Genomic DNA, 20,306 nt, shown 5'->3' with positions numbered 1-20,306 from the left:
GGTTCACTATATCATAGCCATCACTAACCACATATTTTTGCTTGCATTATTAGAGGCACTTTAGTAGCTAGGGACCAAAGGGAAAAAGCAATAACGAGAAAACCCAGGAGAAAAAAAAGGAGCAATTCAATCTTATACCCATCAAGCACAAGCACCATATGTTGAAGAACTTTTGTTCACCACTTTTCACATTCTACCTGTTAATAAATGCCACTGCTTTCATATCAAATTCAGTAGTCTAATGGTTTTTGCCAAAAGGTCACTTTTTCTACTTGAAAGATCTACAAAGGTTTGCAGAGAAAGTGTTTTTATTGCTTGTGGGATGCCAAGACTGGAGCTCTATCAAGTGTTTACTTTGACACACTGTATCCATTGTTGACTGCCTAACTTCCCAGCTTCGTAGCAAGATCACCAGACAACAACATGCACCGAATTCTAACACGTTCAAAAAGAGTGACGAGTTCTTTAGTAGAAAAAAAGATTTGAAGCCACTTTATAAGAAAGTAGAAGAAGTGGATTCTAGAGGCCACCGATAATGATCTTTTGAATGGCTTTTTACATAACCAGTCATAAAAAACTAATATCTATGCGGCAATTCTAAGTCAAAGTCAAGGTCATGTTGGCTTGCCAACACTTGCATATTTGAATACTCTTTTGCGTTCATGGGCACCAAAATAATGTGAATGCAGCAACTCCAGGTAAAAGTCAAGTGAATGCTAACAAATTGTTGATTTGGAAAAACAAAGAGCACTCTTTGATCTTTTGCCTCCTTGGGCACCAAATCTAGGTGAAAGGCCAACCAAATCCATGTAATTGCCCACACGGAATTGATTGAATGAAGGATGAGTGGGGGAAGCGAAGGTCATAAATCTAAGATGATCAAAAGTGGCCTTCAATTTGGAAGGTGCATATCACACTCAAGATCTCTTTTAGATGACAGCTGCCTTCGTGTTTATTAAATTCCATGTTGCAGCATTGGGTTACAAGAGAAAGCTGGCCTTGGAGTCTGGGAAAAGCATATTAAATCATGGTCAAAACTACACTACGTGTCCAAAGAACGCACCTTACTATTTCTTTTGGGAAAAGAGGAAATGGGGCTTCCTTTCTTTTGCATCATGGTGGTTTCGGGAAAGGGGGAACATGTATAAGAATTCTATCGGAAATTTTCCTCTTCATCGAAGTCGTGTCGTTCGATCAGTGCCCTTATCCAGCAGCCTTAGTTAGTGTTATTATCAATTGGTCGAATACCAACTCCAGCAGGGACTTGTGTCTTAAGAAAAACGTGAAGAACTGTTACTGACAAGTCTGAATTCAGTATACAGACATGGCAAATATCTAGCACGATTAATTTAATTGTAAGTAAATACTGAATGTTAGTGCAATGAGAACTCGAATTCAACTAGTTGATAAGAGACCTATAATCGATGGTTTGCTTTTTAAGCCCACCCAAGTTGAACCGGCAAACTTTTTGGCTGACTGAATAAGCAAAACTTAATTTTGAGAACAAGAACAATGGGGCCGGAAGTGAGAGATGAGAGTATGGAGTAGTCAACCGCAGGCACTAAAATTAAAGAAGTGCTGGCTCAAACAAAGAGGAGGCTTAATTGGAAAGCAGAGGCATGCAGTAAACGCGGCAGGATGAAGGGCTTTGGCGGGCTCGATGTGGGCATCCGACGGGGAGCATTGCTCTCCGACCGTCGGTCAACAAGGTCGACCGCTTTGACCCACCGCTCCCCGGAGCTTCGGTGGCCGACGACGGAGGGACGGAGAGATTGAGAGGTGGGGAGGGAACAGATGCGCAGTTTTGCGGTCGCTGCACCTTAACCTCGCCATTACGTCTCCGCACCAATTCCTTTGCTTCTGTTCCTGCAAGATCCAATCCCTCTCTCTAAGCCGTACGTAGCTGGACAATGCAGTGGTCGGGATTTTCCGGAAATTTGAACAAAAGTAAGCATATAAAAAAATATACGCATGTGAGACAAGTTAATATTCAAATAAAGAACACATCATATTTTTAAAATGTGAAATTTTCCTTTAGATAGACATGATTCAAGTGTTTTAGAAATTCACGATAAACTTGCGTGGTTCCCCAGAGGATCAAAACATGGCGCCGCTATTTGGGACTATCGTCTGTACTTTACAAGGACAAAACCCCTCCTCTCTCTCTCTCTCTCTCTTGTTCTTAGGCAAGGACTCCTTTTCTGTCATACAAATGATTGGCCCACGTAGCTTCCCATTTTCTTTCTCTAAGATGGCTTTCTTTCCACGACCATTGTTATTTTTATTGGCTAAATCTGATGGGTTTGGCCGAACGAATGCACAAGAAATAAAGTCAGAGAACAAAACTTGCAAGAATGGGAGTCCTGGAAAGAAGAGTCTAAGTGGTAGCTGCTCCCCATCAGCAGTCCAAGTCTGTGTCTTCGTCGATCGATCTGTCTTGAATAAGTTGCAGTTCCCAAACGCATGAAGAGGAGGAGACGTGGGAGTCATCGCCTGAAATATTTGCTCCTACCACCAAGTCAAACAACCTCTTTCCATTTCCATGTTTTGGATCGATACTTGCTACCGACACGCAATTAAACACTATCTGTCTCTGAAAACACCTTTCTTTCTTTGTTTCTTTCTCTCTTTCTCGCATAAAGTATCCCACTCATCGTGATCTGGTCAGCAGCCACTTTCGTTCTTATTCTAATCGTTGTTTCCCGTCTTCCAACTCGCCTTTGAAATATGGGGCTCTTAATTGCAGGGGGTTGACATGAAGTTTATTAACATCTTTTGACCATTCAAACGCCCATCTAACTATTTGAAAGAATTAAACATGAAAATTTCATGCGCAAGATGAATATTTGATAATTTTCAGTTGAGGCGCTCGAGCTTCTTCATCTCATAAAAAACCGATGTAATATTGCATTTATATAAGCAGCTAGACAGCATTTGCTCAAGCTGTGCTGTCGATCATCACCAATCTCAAAAGCGTTGGAAACAGCCAATAGATTTGAGCTTGTGCACCAGCCAACACACACATCTGAGCACGTGCACACGCACAGATAGAATCTATTGTCATACTCCAAATCCTCTACGTATGAACATTGATTTTCGGAGGCCATATTGCCGAGAGACATTTCTTGCAAGGATAAGGTGTTTGGACAGTATGCGTTGGAGTCTGAATGTTGCCGCCATTTTCTTCTTGTCGAAGGAAAAAGCTGGAGGGTACAAGGACTTTCTCTTTGTCTGACCCTTGATCTATACAGGAGGAATCCATTTTTGTCTTAAACATATTTTCTCAAGAGAATTGATGGCTGACACTGATCAGACTAAATTCTGGCTGTAAATTGCACGTTACGTTGAAACAAGTGGATCTACAGCCTGAGTTTTCCACTTATAGACGGACCGTGCATGCCTAACAAATCTGTGGGGGCAAAAAATATTCCCAACATGAAGAACTAGCATCACTAATAATTTAATTCTTTTAATATCGTTTATCTCCTTTTTTTGTTTTGCTATGAAAATAATGCAAGAGAAAATAAATATATATGGAAGACTTTGACTTTAGAATCTATTATATTACGTATCTATACCAGAAGTTTGGCGCGATAGCACCAAGAGCAAATTAAGCAGGTTAAGGGTTTCGAGGACTGAAGTGGGTGTTTGAGTGATCAAATAACCAAAATAACATTGATAAGAAAAAGTGAGAACTAGGTTGTGCAAGAGGTGAGTCAAGTTCGAGCTTGGTCAGCTCGAGCTCAACTCGATATACTGGGTGTCAGCTCGAGCTCAACTCGTTTACCAACTCTCCTATTTACTTGATCTCTTTCCTGAATTTTAAGTTCAGAAGTTATCCCAAAAAAAAAAAAACAGGTAACGTAGATTAATAGATTCAAGTTCAGAAAACTGAAAGGTAGAAGAGTACCGTTTGAAAAGAGCAAAGGTGCCCCTCGACAACAATTGTATGGATTCTCACTATATTCACAAGTCAATTTTGATTTTCAAAGGGGGGAGAGAAAGGAGATAGTACAAGTTTCATTGTTTGGTGAATCAATTGTCTATGACAGAATCACAGAAAGTCGATGTCTCATCGTAGAAAGGATTAATTAGTAGTGCTTGCAAGCTGGGACTTGACATTCACTACCAAGAGTAATCCATGTTGCCCACTTTAAAAGAAGTCATGATCTGACGGACAGAAATTTGCCGAGGGGGGCCGGACAAACGCGCCTCGAGAAAGCGTGTTTCACCAATTATGGGTTGGTCCTGATAGCAGCGTGCCGGCCGGTGGGTGGAGCTTTCTAACCAATGGGCCGGACCTCCTGACCAGCATTATGAAGTAATTATATATTCCTTTAATAGTTTAGGATTACTACCAACATGTCATGCTCCGGATTTACGCATGCTGCAAATTAATTTAAATTTTTGGTCATCGGCCATCTGAGGCTGACCATATGTTCGGCCCCAACAGTGGCGGATGTCCGCCATAAGATCATACAGTAATATGTCATTCCATGGCTTCGTCTTATTTAATATTCTTGTGTGCAAGTAAGTGGACTAAAATAGGAAGCATTATTTGGTCCTCATGAATATGATGGGGACCGTCTATCCGTGGACTGTAATACAGGAGAAGATTTTAGATCACTTTAAGAATGTGATATGGCACGTCGAATGGTCACGGGCTTGCTTAACCTTCACTAGGGATTGCAATTTGCATTGGTTTCATTCGTTATTGGCCACGCACTGTGTACATATATATTAGATTCAAAGTTCTTATTGCACTCTATTGGTACATATCCAAATCAATACGTTCAAAACTCTAAGCACCAAGAGCAAATCGAGAAGCGTCAATGAGAGAAGAGATTCCTCATACTCTTTACCAAATTTCAAAATTATGTCAACCAATAAAGAACATAATTTCTTCACAACACTAAACTTGTCTTCGTAAATCCTTTATGGAGATTGGGACATGATCTTTAGTCAAAAATACAAAAGAAAATTTCGACTGTTGGAATGAATCAAACAAAAAATGAGAAATCTCTCTCCCTCTCTCTCATATGAACAGGCATGCATGCACAGACACAGAGACACAATTATTTAGAGCACTAACTAGCAGTTGCACCGTTTAAACTGGGAACAAGTTGTCAAAGTGGGTCGCAAGGTGGCCTATCCTTATCCATGCACTGTACCACCGAAAGCTAACATGGGCATTGCCCTATCATCTTGATTAAACGTATGAAGGGTGTTCATTTTGTCCACACAGCCATTATACTTAGAGACATATATGTATGCCAAGCGGCTGCTGGGATGTCACAAGCAACTGTCCCTTAGTATAAAATCTAAGCTTGGTTTACCTCTCAATGAGCAAGAAATAACCACAAAGAGTTTTGCCAACTTGTTGCCTACCAATGTGCAGTAGAGGTTACTTTGATCTCTATGTATGTGCGAGAGAGAGAGAGAGAGAGAGAGAGAAGTGGTGTTCCATGGGGTGTATACAGTTTGATATGCTATTGGTATGGAATGCACTGAGAGAACATACATCATATATTATGTCTCTGAAAACCTTTGCTTTAAAACAAGTAAAAAGTTTTATTTTTCTCCAATTTGATTGTACTCTTCGTCACTCAACCTTGTCTTGTGTAGTACTACAGGTCTATTTTAGCACAAGCTGATCCTACTTGACACACATTCTGATGCTTCGTGCATTCCAGAAAATCACCCGTACCATGTCTCAATAATACAAAACATCAAGGTAAAGTTAATGCTTTCCGTGTCGGAAGATCTTTCTATTTCATTATACGCTCTCATTGAGGCCAAGCTCCCGAGGGCCAACTTTAGTGGGAAGGACAATTATGTGCATACTGGCGAATTTCAGTTGTACCCACCTAAGCATCATTGCCCACTACCAAGATAATGTCACAAGGTTTAAAATGTGCACCACAAATGCAAGTTAAAAGAACTCAAAAGTTCATACGGAACTCGAAAGATAATCTTATAAGCGACAACACTAGCAATAGATTTAATTAGAATCTCAGCTTTGGTACATCTTTAGATGAATTAATGGTCTGATTGTGTGGGGAAAACCATCATGTAATTAAGTGCAAAGTTAATAACCTGAGCTCAAGTTCATCTTTCATCTGCAATTAGAACATTAATATTTGCATGTTCTATGCAGTACTTCTGATCTTCCATGAAAAATCAAATAAATTCTTGAAGGGATTAACATCCCCTTTGAAGGAGAAGGAACATTTTGAGGAACTACTAACTTTATGCGTACATTTGCGTTCAAATGTATATAACTTACCCTACAAATTGAACGCCCCTTTTGCACTGGCCAAAAAGTAATGCGCTGAAAAAGTCACTTTTAGCATACAGTACTTCATGGTCTTCAAATGGACACGTTCGCAAACTTCATCCAAATATTTTCACCAAAAGCCATGAACCACCAAGTTCATGAATTTCAAAAGTCTTCAAGATTCAGAGTCCCGAACTTATGTTGGAAGTTCCTTTCATGTTCCCTACGCAGGAGAGATTCTGCTGGATTAAGCAAGCAAGCTCCATGCATCTTGCATGATAATTATGGTCCTAATTGTAGATCGAAGAGGCCAATCAGAATGAGTTGACAGGATAAGCGAAGGAAATTTAACAATCAATGGTTCGTATTTAAAGTTGTAGACAACATTAGTGAATGGAGACATGAAAATTTGAAAAATCTGGAGGCAATGTCTTCAAAAGAAAGAGCAGCGCACGTAGAAAAAGAAGGGAAGATATTTTGTTGGCAGTTCATTATAATATAAAAATGATATTCAAAAGGGTGAAGAGTGAGGATTTTGGGACAGCACAAAAGCAAAAAAACAAAAACAAAAAAAAATCCACACTTTATAAGGCCAGAGGCCATGACTTTGTTCACGACTTGGCTCAATGATAATCACTCGATTTTCAGACCACAATGCACCGCTCTTGACTTGGACCAATATGGATCACCCAATTATTTGACCATACAAAACACATGGTTGAGCCTTTATACATGTGTTGTGGTACCCAATGAGCTAAAAACACACACATATGTGCGTTTGCATGCATGCATGATTGGTTTGAAAAAGAAGATCATGATAACATTTTAGTGGAAGAGCTAGAAATTTTTAGCTGAGAACCACAATTTCAGAAATTTTCATTCTTTAAAGAGCAATAGTATATCTAAATAAACAAATATTTGTATACACCCAGATGCAAATAAAGAAAAATTTTGGTTCTGGTATGGACAACCGCCGGCTTCAGCTAATATGCGGCTCCGCCGCTGCTAAGGAACAAATTATTGCTCGCCATGCATCCAAACGAAAAACAACAAATCCACAGAGCATCCCTACTAACCTAGATGAGACTTCTATACGTACTCATTATTGGCAATTAGGGTAGGGCTTCATTCATGTGTCTCACATACATGAGAATCTAGCCATTATTTCATGTGAAAATGCTTCCACAAACCCTCTACGTATGGAAAAGCTTAGGAGTATATATATATATATGCTAATGAAAGTACTTCATTCTTGCAAAACTTGACCAAAATTCTATCTTTTCTTCCGTAAAAACTTTTGAGCTTTACATCAAATTCTGCAGATGTAATGGTAATTATATCTATCCATGGAAAAACTTGGAAGTAGCTATGATTTGTAGACCTGTTGCTCTCCGGGCGCAGGGCCTTTAAGCGGTCGGATTAAAGAAGAACGGTGACGTCGATGGTCAAAAAGGTTCGCCCTCTTTTCATTCGAGCTCGATGGAGAAATCGAGATGTGACATTGTGGCGTTCGAACTCGAGACCCCATGGCTGTGATAGTTTATCGGTGTCATCCACGTATCTCTTCAAAAGCAGTTAATAAGTCATTTCGGGCAATGGTATTGAAAGCTCAGAGCTATGGAATTCCTCCATGTAGCAATACGAAAAGGTGATATGTCACATTAAATGATCATCACGAAAACTACACTCCTTCAAAGCACGTAAAAATCAAAGCATCATTCCTCTCTTATTATTGTTACCTTTCTACTTTTGTGACATGCCACAATCTTGACAGCTGGTCACTGGTTTGAGTGACATGAGCGCTATCAGTTTGGTCTCTCCTTAATTTTTTTTTTTTTTATATTTGCGTATAACTTTTAGAAAATTTTATGTATCTTATGTAAAAAACTTAACAAAAGATATTTCGTCCCCTATCAAAATTTTAAAACTATAATTCAGAATTCTTTATGCTCATCCAGTCATATGTTGAGTACTAATTTCAATCTTACTTTTCGCTCAAAAGCTTTATGCTGCATTGTAGAGTTATCCAGATTGAACTTTTTATATGAATCCATATACCCAACTACCATTTGGGGAGCCGTTGAGCCTTTCATTATTATATGGTTCATGGCACATACATGGAGAATACGACATAAGATTCCATTTAAATGTGGATTTGAATAGAAAGCGAATATAGTATGATATTATCTCAACTTAAAATAATCTAGGCATTGAAAATCTCAACAAACACGACAAATTAGATGCTTACCCCTGTCATGTGCGAGCCATATAAGGCGCCTTTTTTATAACATGTGGGTGTGACAACCTGCCACAAAAACTAAGACTAAAATCTGACATGCACAAACAAATGCATTCTTAGGGATTGTTTGGCAGAAGAGAGCACTTTATGAATGTTTTGTAAATCTACTTAAATTTTAATGTAGACTTGTGAAACGCTAAAACTAATATTTCATGCACTTAACTTAATGTTAAGAGTAGATTCTTGGGATACTTGACAAAGTATCCCATCTGCCTAATTGACACCTTCCGGTTGATATTTCATTGGGAAATATGATCATATAAGATGATTTTTTTTTTCTTTTTGATATTTTATCTTCAAATTCCATCTTATGGTAAGAACAAGAAACTGGAACTTAAAACCAACGAATAATAAGAATGATATTACCTTTTTGACATTTTGTCCTAAGAATAAGAAGCTAATAAATGTTGCTTCGTGTGTCTCGCACGTCAAGGACACGCGTGCACATGTGACGTAAGTTTCGTAAGCCCACCTTCATGCCCTTTCTTCTTTTTCTTTTCGGTGGCTTGAGTTGCTTCTCTTCTTGTGCATTATTGCATTAATAATTGCACTACACAGCATTAATCACTATATATATATATATATATATATATATATATAGTTAGTGTTGTTGTAAAACCATCGTTTAATATATAGCTTAATTACTCGGAATTTGAACATGTCTAGATGTTTAAATAGTTATCGTATTTACATTATATAACTTGAAAATGCACATTAGTAACTTTCAATAAATTAAATAATTATATGACCGATTAAAGCGTGGCAGTTTTCTAAAATACACCAATCGTTTGTTGAGAAGTCACTTTCAATTTTCAAGGTAAGTCTCTGTTTCATTATTTATTCCAAAATTGTCATCGTATGTGTATTATTCTAAACGATTGACCAAGCTTATCTGACTAAATGTACTTTCGGGATTAACAAGTCAGTTATGAATTTCTATTCAATTTAATCAATCGATTGCCACTAATTTAACACTAATACACATTTCTCGTATCCGAAACTTGGATTCGCTTTTTTAGTTTTCAAGGATAATTCATTAAGTATATGAACGATGCACATTACAGTATCAGAAGTTACTTTTTTTGGATCTTTAGTTCTTCCAATCAACTGCACCATACTATTGTCGATGCAAGAAAAGGTTATATATATATATATATATATACATATATGTTTGTTTGCTAGGGATGGAATAAGCATTCAAATCTCTGTGCACGATAATTTGAATATGTTCTCTTTATAACTGCTGCACATGAGACCGACTTTTTAGCTTTGGGTACCTTCTAAGTCATCTTCCTCATCGTTTTCATAAGAAAGCCAAACTGCGTACAATGGGGACAAGCTTGATTTGGAAGGTGCGAAGATGGAAAGAACAGATTTGGTGATAAATTTGATGAAACCATAAACAGGGAAAATATACAAGATATTGATGAAACAAAGGAAAAAGATAAATTAAATATAAATATAAGATCTTTGACAATAAGATAAATTAAATGTAAATAGAAAATCTTGTAACAATACACACATGAATTGTGCTACTATAAAGGAACCTCTCCCCCAAGCTAATGGATGTGGAGTGAGAGAGAAACTCCTCTTGTCATTGGTGGATATTCTAACAATTCTAACAGCGCCAACCAATCTTCAATATCTCTTGTCAGTAAAACTCTCCATTGATAATTACTTGCTAGGGAAATCTCAATTTATTCCCTTATTGAAAAGCTACGGGTTGATAGGATATGTTGATGCGTTTGGATTTCTTTTCTTTTCTTTTTTTTTTTTGGCCATAAGCAAGGTTAGTCAATATGTGCAACAACCCACCACAGGGCATTGGATGATTGTCAAAAGAACTTTTCAGTATATCAAGTTTATATTGATCATGGTCTTCTTCTATAATCATGCATCATCTCGATTTAATATTACTGTTTACACGGATGCCAATTGGGGTGGCAACTTGGATTGCTGAAAATGAATGAAGTCACGAAAGATCTCCTGCATGCACACGGATGTTGGTAGCAAATAACATGAACAGTCATACATGTTTGATACGTAAGATCTTTTCCATATGCGCAGAAATAATGTATCGAAAAGATCTTACGCTCCAAGCATGTATGACTGTTCATGTTATTTGCTACTTCTTTTCCTTAATTTATTTTTAGCCAAATAGGTTTAGACGCCACTTTATTTCTGCGCATATGGAAAAGATCTTACGTTTCAAACATGTATGACTGTTCATGTTATTTTCTACCAACGTCCGTGTGCATGCAGGAGATCGATTTAGTATTCCTTGTTTTTCTTGGTCGCTCTCTTATATCTTGGTTTGCTCGGAAGAAAATATTGTTGCTCAGACTAGTACAAAAGCATAATATCGAACCATAATGACTTTATGGGCATTTCAAAAATATTATGTGACAACCTTGGCAATATTTATTCGTTAATCCTATGTGAACTAAGCACATTGAAACTGATGTATACTTTATACGGAACCATATTGTCAAGAATCATGCTATGGTTACATGTGAATACTAAAGATCAATTGGCGAATTTGTTTACTAAACCACTTTTGAAAGAGCAATTTCATATGTTAAAAGCAAAATCCACAAGCATGCATGCCCGCTCAGTCTAAGGAAAAATGTCAAGGAAAGTGGTAATCTTCTAGTATTGGTAAAAGCAAATCAAGCGGCAGACAATAAAATAAAGATAAGGTAAGTGAAGTTGGGCACGATAAGAACAAGCTTGATTTAGAAAACGCTCAAGATGGAATGAACATATTTGGCGACGGATCAATTAGTTTGTCCCTGCAGCTTGATTTTGTTTTGTCAATACCAAAAGATTACCACTTTGCTTAACATCCCCGTAACTACCATAATTTTTAATATTAAGTTATGTTGCAGGTTTGATGAAGAGATTTATTTCCTGCTGCCATGAATATTGATCTTTCATATCACGGTCAAAGTTTCTATACACGCACAGTGATTCAGGCATTCAACGTCTACGTGTAGAGCAAGAAGAAGGGAAGGTGCATGGAGTGAACGACGCTTGGGAGCGAGCATGGGGGGGGGGGGTTTCTTCGTCATGGCTGACCTCGGCGGTCCTACGCCATTCCATCGCATTATTCCCCCCTGTCGCGCTGATCCCGCTTCAGGTCAAGCCATCTGAAAACCGGTGCGAGGTCAAGAGGGGGCACCGGAGCCCCACCGGCGCCAGTTTATCCAGCGGGGGCAGGTGCAAGGGGGACCCACTCCAGGAACCCGGCTCGGTACCAGCCCGCTGGTGCCCGCGCGCCCTCCGGCCGGGCTCCGGTGCAGCTTCACCTGCTGCCGCCCGGTTCCGTCACGTGACGGCTGCTTCCCGATTCCCGCCTGCGGGTGGCGCCAAACCACTAGCCGACTCCGCGGGGGGGGGGGGGACCGGGACCCGCTGTCCTGATGAGGCCCCGACCGGTGACGTAGCGGGGCCCCACCTGCCGGCCCTCCGGCCTACCGTCCAAGACCAGCAATATTTGGTTGTCGACCTGCAGAGGGCCACGCTACAGAGGCAGCGCCTCCGTGGCCGCCCTTACCATGCCGACTGCCTCGGCCCCACTGTGACGTGTCATCCACGTCGGTCTCCTGGGCCCCGCTCCCCACCACTATAAATACTCCCCCCTCCTCCTCCTCTCCCACCACCGCCACTCCTCATCATCTCTCTGAGTTCTTCTCCCTTTCCCCGCCTTCGACTCTAGTCTCCCTCTCTCTGTCTCTGTCTCTGAGATGGGTGCCAGCGGAAGGGACTCCGAGCTGCTGCAATTCATAGAGGACGCTACCAAGAATGCTGACCAGATGCAGCGGCGGGTTCTGGCTGAGATCCTCAGCCAGAATGCGCACACTGAATACCTGCAGCGCTACGGCCTTGCCGGCTGCACCTACCGCGAGTCCTTCAAGAAGAAGGTCCCCATGGTCACCTACGATGACATCAAGCCTGAGATTCTGCGCATCGCTAATGGCGATCGCTCCCCCATCCTCTCCTCCCACCCCGTATCGGAGTTCCTTACCAGGTCTTCTTTCTTCTCCTTTTTCTTTTTTTGTTTTTCTATCCGTTTTGTGGGTCAAGTCCACGGAGTTATTCTCGTTGTTCCCCAAGTTGACGGGACGTAGAGTCCTTACGTAATATATTCATTCAAGGTGAACACTGATGGATTTTTTTTGTTTTTAATTTCTCCTGAAGGCTTGCCAAACTTCCTGCTCGTTCACGTAAAAGAAGATGCGTTCTTACCGTCTACGTCTTTGTGCTGACTCTTTTGCGGTGTTCTTTGTTTCTTTTTCCGATTTGCAGCTCCGGAACGTCCGCCGGCGAAAGGAAGCTCATGCCGACGATCCAGCAGGAGCTGGATCGCCGTCAGTTCCTCTACGACCTCCTCATACCCGTGATGAACAAGTGAGTATTTGTGTCTCTGTCATCTCGGCATGTGCTTCTCTTGTTTGTTTCTCTCTGATGCTGCCACCTTTTGGAGGAATCTGTATGTGGTGCTCAGTAGGCGATGAATGAAAACAATCATCAATAAATATAAGTCGGTCCGCATGCAACCCCCCACCTGTGTCTGATCTCTGAGACAAAGAAAGAAGGGGGGGACAACACAAGTTGCCGTGGATCTTCTTTTGCATCCCTCCATGTGTTGCAGCATCCCACCCATATCCCCATCCGGTGATTGAATCCTGAAAAATACAGAATATTCTAATTATGAAAAGAATTCACGTATTCTCTTGATATCAACAATATAAAAGTTTCTCTGTCTGTCTATATATTTCATTCAAATTAATTCTACTGACAATTTTACAGCTCATTGGTTTATGCTGATACCTTTTCCAAATTTTTCTCTAAAAATGGGAACAGTTTCAACGTCTCACGAGATTGTGTTTCAACTATCATATAGTTTATATAGATAATGACAGCTTTCAGAGAGAGAACTTTTTGGTTTCCTGCATCTTGCCCATAAATCTGTTCATAGCTCTAATAAATTTAGTGAGAACAAACATCACACGCGCAGATGGCAGATGCATATGAGATGAACAAAGTATCTGAGAGAATGTAATTGTATATTTCAGGCTTTAACTTTATCTAACGGGTTGGGGAATAATATGAATGGTGCAGGTTCGTGCCAGGCCTGGACAAGGGCAAAGGTCTGTACTTCCTGTTCGTGAAGACGGACACCAAGACGCCGGGAGGGCTGCCGGCGCGCCCGGTGCTGACCAGCTACTACAAGAGCGAGATCTTCAAGCACCGCAAGTTCAACCCCTACCTCGTCTACACCAGCCCCACCGAGGCCATCCTCTGCTCTGACTCCTTCCAGAGCATGTACTCGCAGATGCTCTGCGGCCTCGTCCAGCAGGAGCAGGTCCTCCGCGTCGGCGCCGTCTTCGCCTCCGGCCTCCTCCGCGCCATCCGCTTCCTCCAGGTCCACTGGCAGGAACTGGCCGACGACATCGAGCGCGGCACCATGAGCTCCCGCGTCACCGAGCCATCCATCCGCGCCGCCGTGGCCAAGTTGCTCCGGCCGAACCCGACGCTGGCTCGCTTCGTCCGGGAGAAGTGCTCGGACCCCAATTGGGAAGGGATCATCACCAAGATCTGGCCCAACACCAAGTACCTGGACGTCATCGTCACCGGCGCCATGGCTCAGTACATCCCCACGCTCAATCACTACGGCGGCGGGCTGCCCCTCGTGTGCACCATGTATGCCTCCTCCGAGTGCTACTTCGGCCTGAACCTGAACCCCATGTGCAAGCCGTCGGAGGTCACCTACACCATCATGCCCAACATGGGCTACTTCGAGTTCCTGCCCCACGACCCCAACCGGCCGGAGCTGAGCCACGCCGATCTCGTCGACCTCGCCGACGTGGAGCTCGGCAAGGAGTACGAGCTTGTCATCACGACGTACGCCGGGCTGTACCGCTATCGAGTCGGCGACATCCTCCGGGTGAGCGGCTTCCACAACGCGGCCCCCCAGTTCAAGTTCATCCGCAGGAAGAACGTCGTCCTCAGCATCGACTCCGACAAGACCGACGAGGCGGAGCTGCAGAAGGCGGTCGAGGCCGCATCGAACCGGCTGATCAAGGACTACGGCACCCGTATCGTGGAGTACACGAGCTACGCCGATACCAAGACGATACCGGGACACTACGTCGTGTTCTTCGAACTGGCGTCGGAGAGCGGGCCGGTGCCGGAAGGGGTGATGGAACAGTGCTGCCTGGACATGGAGGAGGAGTTCAACTCGGTGTACAGGCAGGGGAGGGTGTGTGACCAGTCGATCGGGCCGCTGGAGATAAGGGTGGTGAAGAGTGGGACGTTTGAGGAGCTGATGGAATATGCCATCTCCAGAGGCGCCTCCATTAACCAATACAAGGTCCCTAGGTGCGTTAGCTTCACGCCCATCTTGGAGCTTCTTCACTCCAGGGTTGTGAGCTCACACTTCAGCCTCGCCTGCCCACATTGGACTCCAAATCGCCGCCAATATTGATTTACTGTTTACTCGTCTTTCATAAATATTTGTTTTGTTAGTGTTTCTTTTTGTTTTCTCTTGAAAGTAAATTCTGTCAAAAATGTTGTTGAGCGAGCATATAGTGTTGCATCATCTTTCTGTCTCAGTTAAATGATTAACATAATATGTCCCGTTACCTTCTCCAGCTTCATTTGTCTCTTCTGATTGAGATGAGTTGAGATTCATGCTCTTAATTTGTGTTTTACGCAAAGTATCTGCCAGAGTCAAGTTTCTTACTTGGTGAACTGTCGAAAGGATTTGTGTATTGTTTTCCGCTTCCAAAAGTTAAAAATAAAAACAGTCTGCATTGCCTTGACGTCTTGTAGTTGAAGACCTGCTGTCACAAGCAACTGCAAACCCTTTCATCTATCCCTCCTTCCTTGTCAAGTTCGCCTTCCCATTTGATCAGTTGCTTTTCAAACGGACAGCAGCTCCACGCAAAACGCATTTCACAGGTCATTTCAAACAGCCAATAGTAGGTGTGCTCTTTGGTGTCGAGAGCAAGGAAGTTAAGTTTTTGAACAAAGTAGGTGCTGTCCGTTTGAAATGCAACTGATCAAATGGGAAGGCGAACTTGACAAGGAAGGAAGGATAGATGAAAGGGTTTGCAGTTGCTTGTGACAGCAGGTCTTCAACTACAAGACGTCAAGGCAATGCAGACTGTTTTTATTTTTAACTTTTGGAAGCGGAAAACAATACACAAATCCTTTCGACAGTTCACCAAGTAAGAAACTTGACTCTGGCACTGTGTGTGTGTGTGTTTTCTCTAGTTAGCAAGGAAGCTGAGATTTTGAACATTTCATTGAAAGTTTTACAAAAGAATTGTTTTGTAATACTCTCGACACCAAAGAGCACACCTAACGTCTCCACCTGTCCTACAATTTCGGCGATTCAAAAGGAGTTCGTTTTAAATTGTTGCTAAAAAATTAATTTTAAATAAAACAAAAACATCTTACATAGGAACCCCTACATGATCAAAATGTTGATATTATATGAGCGAGCCGTTCAATTTTACCTATTATCAAAATACAATTAACTTTAAAAAATAATTAACTTAATATATGTTTCTATAAGTTGAGATCTTACCTGGAAGGTTAGATTATAAAAAATACCTTATTAATCTAACCTTCCAGGTAAGATCTCAACTTATAGAAACATATATTAAGTTAATTGTATTTTGACAATAGGTAAAATTGAACGGCTCGCTCATATAATATCAACATTTTGATCATGTAGGGATTCCTATTTAAGATGTTTTTGTTTTATTTAAAATATTATTTTACCAATTATATATATATAGTTTTGGGTAGTACAGTCCTTTAGAAAAGTCTTTTTTTTTTTTCCTTTTAGGGCCTGGGAAAGGATGAGAGTCGGAAGAACGAAAGATAAATAGGATTTTTTTTTTTCTTAACTCTCCTGGTTGCTTCTTATTCCACGTTAACGTTGTCCGTGCGGAGCTTTAAAATGTGGGAACGTCGCTCATTTGGCGGGGACAACTTGTCCGCTCTTTGACAAGGTAGCGCATGTTTGAATCCGTTTGACATGTGGTCCAGTGGTGCGGAGACAAATGCTGACTGCAAATCATGTTCCTGCACTTTTGTATAAAAGAATATATTCATTCTATTTAACCACATATCTTTCTTTATTTTCAATATTTTATGAATACCAAATTACTGCTTTTTCTATATATTTACACCTTTCTCTGCACAAATTATTGTTTTGGATCTTTTAGAAGAATTGTGCACTGTTAAGTAAACTATGCCAATTTCACCTTGTTTAGTTTCAAAACGAAACAAGTTTCTCTGGATCATTGTCTCTCTAGTTTCAAGTATATTTAACCATGAATTCTGTCACTCTCAAGTTATCTCTGTCTCTCTTTCTTATATCTTCTTCTTCTTGGGAGTTGCATTTTGGTAGAATTAAGACAAGAGTGAAGGGCTTGTACTTACTGCCATGTGATTCAGATTTTTTGGTGCCTTTACAATGGACAAATGTTTAGGTGCTCAATTATCAATACTTCTACTTGTAGGCCTTACCAGAACCTAAGATATATAGACATGTCAGGTGACGTATTGGATCATCTCTTTTGTGGGAGAGATCAACTTCTTTTCCTTTTCGGAGAAAGAAAGAAGAAGGAAGAACAGCTTATTATTAGTACAAAAAACAACAAGAAGCACCAATAATACCACAAATAATTTCACAATGGAAAGCCATGTTGAAAAACGACATGGCGTGTTGCTTTTGTGGTCAAGTGAAGACTGGGGACTGACCCACACCGAGCCATGGGTCTCACATGCCTGGTCGGTCGACGCCGGACCCATGCCCAACAAAGACCTCGAGATTGCGAAGTTTGCACGATTAGGTTGAGCCCACCCCTCATAATTACGAGTAGGACTCGTGTGATTTGAACCAGTTAGGTCTACGCCTCATCAACATTTTTCAAACTCTTTTCCAAATTGGGTTTTTGACTAATCGTCATTACGTGATGTAGCTTTGTGATTTATGCTTTTGATGACTTGCAAACTTTCAAAAAGTTGAGGGGACTTACGTTAAAGGAAGTGTTAGGTTGCTCAGCGCTTGAAAATCTTGATCAACGTGGCTTAGGGTTTGGGACTTAAAAAGAAACTTCTCGTGTGTTACAAAGGTCATGACTTACTAGGCTTAGGATATTCGGGACAAATATTTTACATGTTTCATTTGTCGGTGAGTAGGAGGTTATAACAACCCACTGTCTGAAGAAAGCCTGAAACTGTCACAATTGTGTTACAAAGGTCATGACTTACTAGGCTTAGGGTTCGGGACAAATATTTTATATATTTCATTTGTCGGTGAGAAGGATCCCGTTTCTCTTGCTTCCGGGGTCATGGGGTTGGGTAGGACTTAGATGGGGCACAATATTTATATATTTCATTTATTTATATATTTCATTTTAAGGCACTTTTATTTTATGATAATTACCATATACAAGCCTAAGTTTTGTTCCTTTTTTCTTCATGTAGATGAGTGATGTGACTTTTTACTACCCTCAGTCACTTCAATAGACTTAAAAGTTGTAAACAAAAAATTATAACAAAGTACATGTTTGATTATAGTGGCAGAGCCAAAAAAAAATTTTTAAAAAGGCATTGGTTCGCATATTTTGACATTTGAATGGGCACTCATATTAAGGGTGGGCATCGGGCCAGTGAGACTGGCCCGGGCCCGGTCCATTTAAAATTAAAAATAATTTTTTTAATGTAAAATATTTTTTTAAATATAAAATATATTTATTAATAATAAATATATATTTTTAAAACAAAAAAAAATTAAAAAAAAAATTAATCTAAACAGGTCGACCGGACCCGACGCCCAGGCTAACTCATATATATAATAGAGAAAATATTTGAAATATGTTAATGTGGAAATAAGGAAGCATTGAGGAGCAACCCACATGTGGCTCTACCACTGTTTGGTACCGTAAGAATCTGGCAAACCCTTAAGATGAAGTTTATTTCCTGCAGTTGCCTGGCAAGATTTGTATTCATAAGAAAAGTGAAAATTGACACCCACTCAATCAAACATGAATCACTTATCCTCATGACCGTCCCTTTCACAGTTGTGAAACTCAAACACGTATTAGATAACATGTTACCAAGGCTCAAGTATTATATTCGGATCAAATTCTAGATCATGGAGGTTCATCAAGGCTTGAGTTTAGATCAGAATTAACAGAGCAAAAGACAAATGCAAAAGCCTTAAGCTATTACATTGTTAGGTTGATATCAGATTCGAGTCGATTTTCTAGAAACAGGCTCTCCACTCTTCTTTGACCTGATGATCTATGACCTTGTAGACAATGGAAAAACCTATCCTGCCTAGTTCTGATTGAAACACATCCCCAACATTTGCTTCTTCTAGGGCATTCATGCTTTTCGCACGCTAATCATATCCAGCAACTCTTCCTGTATATAGCTACGTGAATATATATATATATATATTCTTTGAGAACTACTTGTGTGACATCCATTGACTGGTATTCCTTTAATTACTCTCTTGTTTATTTATGAATGCTACAACTTATGCCATTTTGCAAGGATCCGGGGTAGTAGTGGAGTTACAGTGTGACTGGTGTCGGCCAATGAAGTTAGACACCGGTCTAGTTGCAGATGCATCCACGGCAGTGACTCAAACGCCCACATCGAGTTTTTTCAAAATCCCATTATAGTGAAGTTAGACACATGTATGGTTGCATATCTTGTCTACGCCAAACCGGGGCCAATGACTCAAAGTGCTTTCTCTCTCTCAATCTCTCTCACTCTAAGGTCCACAAGCTAAGTAATATCCTCTTTTGCTTTTGTGGCTTTTTGTCCTCCAATGACAAGCAAAACCACCAACTTTTGAATTTGTCGGTACTAGCTGGTTTAGGATGTGCACGTTTGTGATGCTTTTGTTCTAGCCATTGAGTGCTGCCACTTTGAGCTCATCATCGCATCCCCTGTATTTCATATCATTGATTGAATTGTATTTCGAGAATGAGATCATTTAAACTCTTCAAGATTTTAATCTTACCAACGTGATCAGGAACCTGATGGACACAATGAATAACAGTTCATAACTTATAAATAAACCTTTGAAAATTATCACGAGGGTATAACTTACCAACACATATGCCCGAAACTGGATCTTCGATTCTCAAAAAAGAAAACCAATGACTTAGACATGAAGAACGCGTTTACTGGTGTTTTAATAATGTCAGTGCGCAAAAAAAATTTGCATTGGGGATGAGTTCTTCACAAGATTCCTTCACTGGAAGACGTGGACGTGTTTGAACAAAGATGGACTACTTGAACGACTGATGATGAAGGTAGCTAGCTAGTGCTCGTGGGCACGCACACTTGAATTTGGTTCGTGTAGGGAAAAACACCCAACCGCGGAGGTGGTCGCGTGAACAACCGGAAATTTATCACCGGTCTCCACTCAACGTCTGGTTTCTATCAGTCGCTCTCTCCCCGTTCAACATGTCTCCCCTCTGGCATCGAAAGCAAGATCAAAATCTTTCGCTGCCAAGAGGCACATGTGCCCTTGATATGACTTCTTCCGATTACAAGGAAACCTTGAAAGGCATGGCCATGAAAGAGCTTCAACTTGCAAGGAAAGGTAGGACTCGCAGGTGTGGATTGCATGTCGGCAATTATTCATATGGACAACAAAAAAAAACTTCTTATTTTTATATTAATATT

General features: G+C 40.8%; 1 protein-coding gene across 1 annotated transcript; it reads left to right on the top strand.

Moving 5' to 3' along the window:
- Nucleotides 1–12,233: 12,233 nt before the first annotated feature.
- Nucleotides 12,234–15,232, top strand: LOC116261184 (probable indole-3-acetic acid-amido synthetase GH3.1). The gene is made up of 3 exons (XM_031639817.2): nucleotides 12,234–12,606; nucleotides 12,885–12,986; nucleotides 13,701–15,232. Exons 1-3 carry the CDS (start codon nucleotides 12,323–12,325, stop codon nucleotides 15,064–15,066), a joined length of 1,752 nt encoding a protein of 583 aa, XP_031495677.1. The 5' UTR covers nucleotides 12,234–12,322; the 3' UTR covers nucleotides 15,067–15,232.
- The last annotated feature ends 5,074 nt before the right edge of the window (nucleotides 15,233–20,306 follow it).

The sequence above is a fragment of the Nymphaea colorata genome, chromosome 9 (assembly GCF_008831285.2).
Source record: "Nymphaea colorata isolate Beijing-Zhang1983 chromosome 9, ASM883128v2, whole genome shotgun sequence".
In the NCBI taxonomy this organism is placed as follows: Eukaryota; Viridiplantae; Streptophyta; class Magnoliopsida; order Nymphaeales; family Nymphaeaceae; genus Nymphaea; species Nymphaea colorata.
Note: the sequence above shows the minus strand (reverse complement) of the source record. Positions and strands in the feature narration are given on the sequence as shown.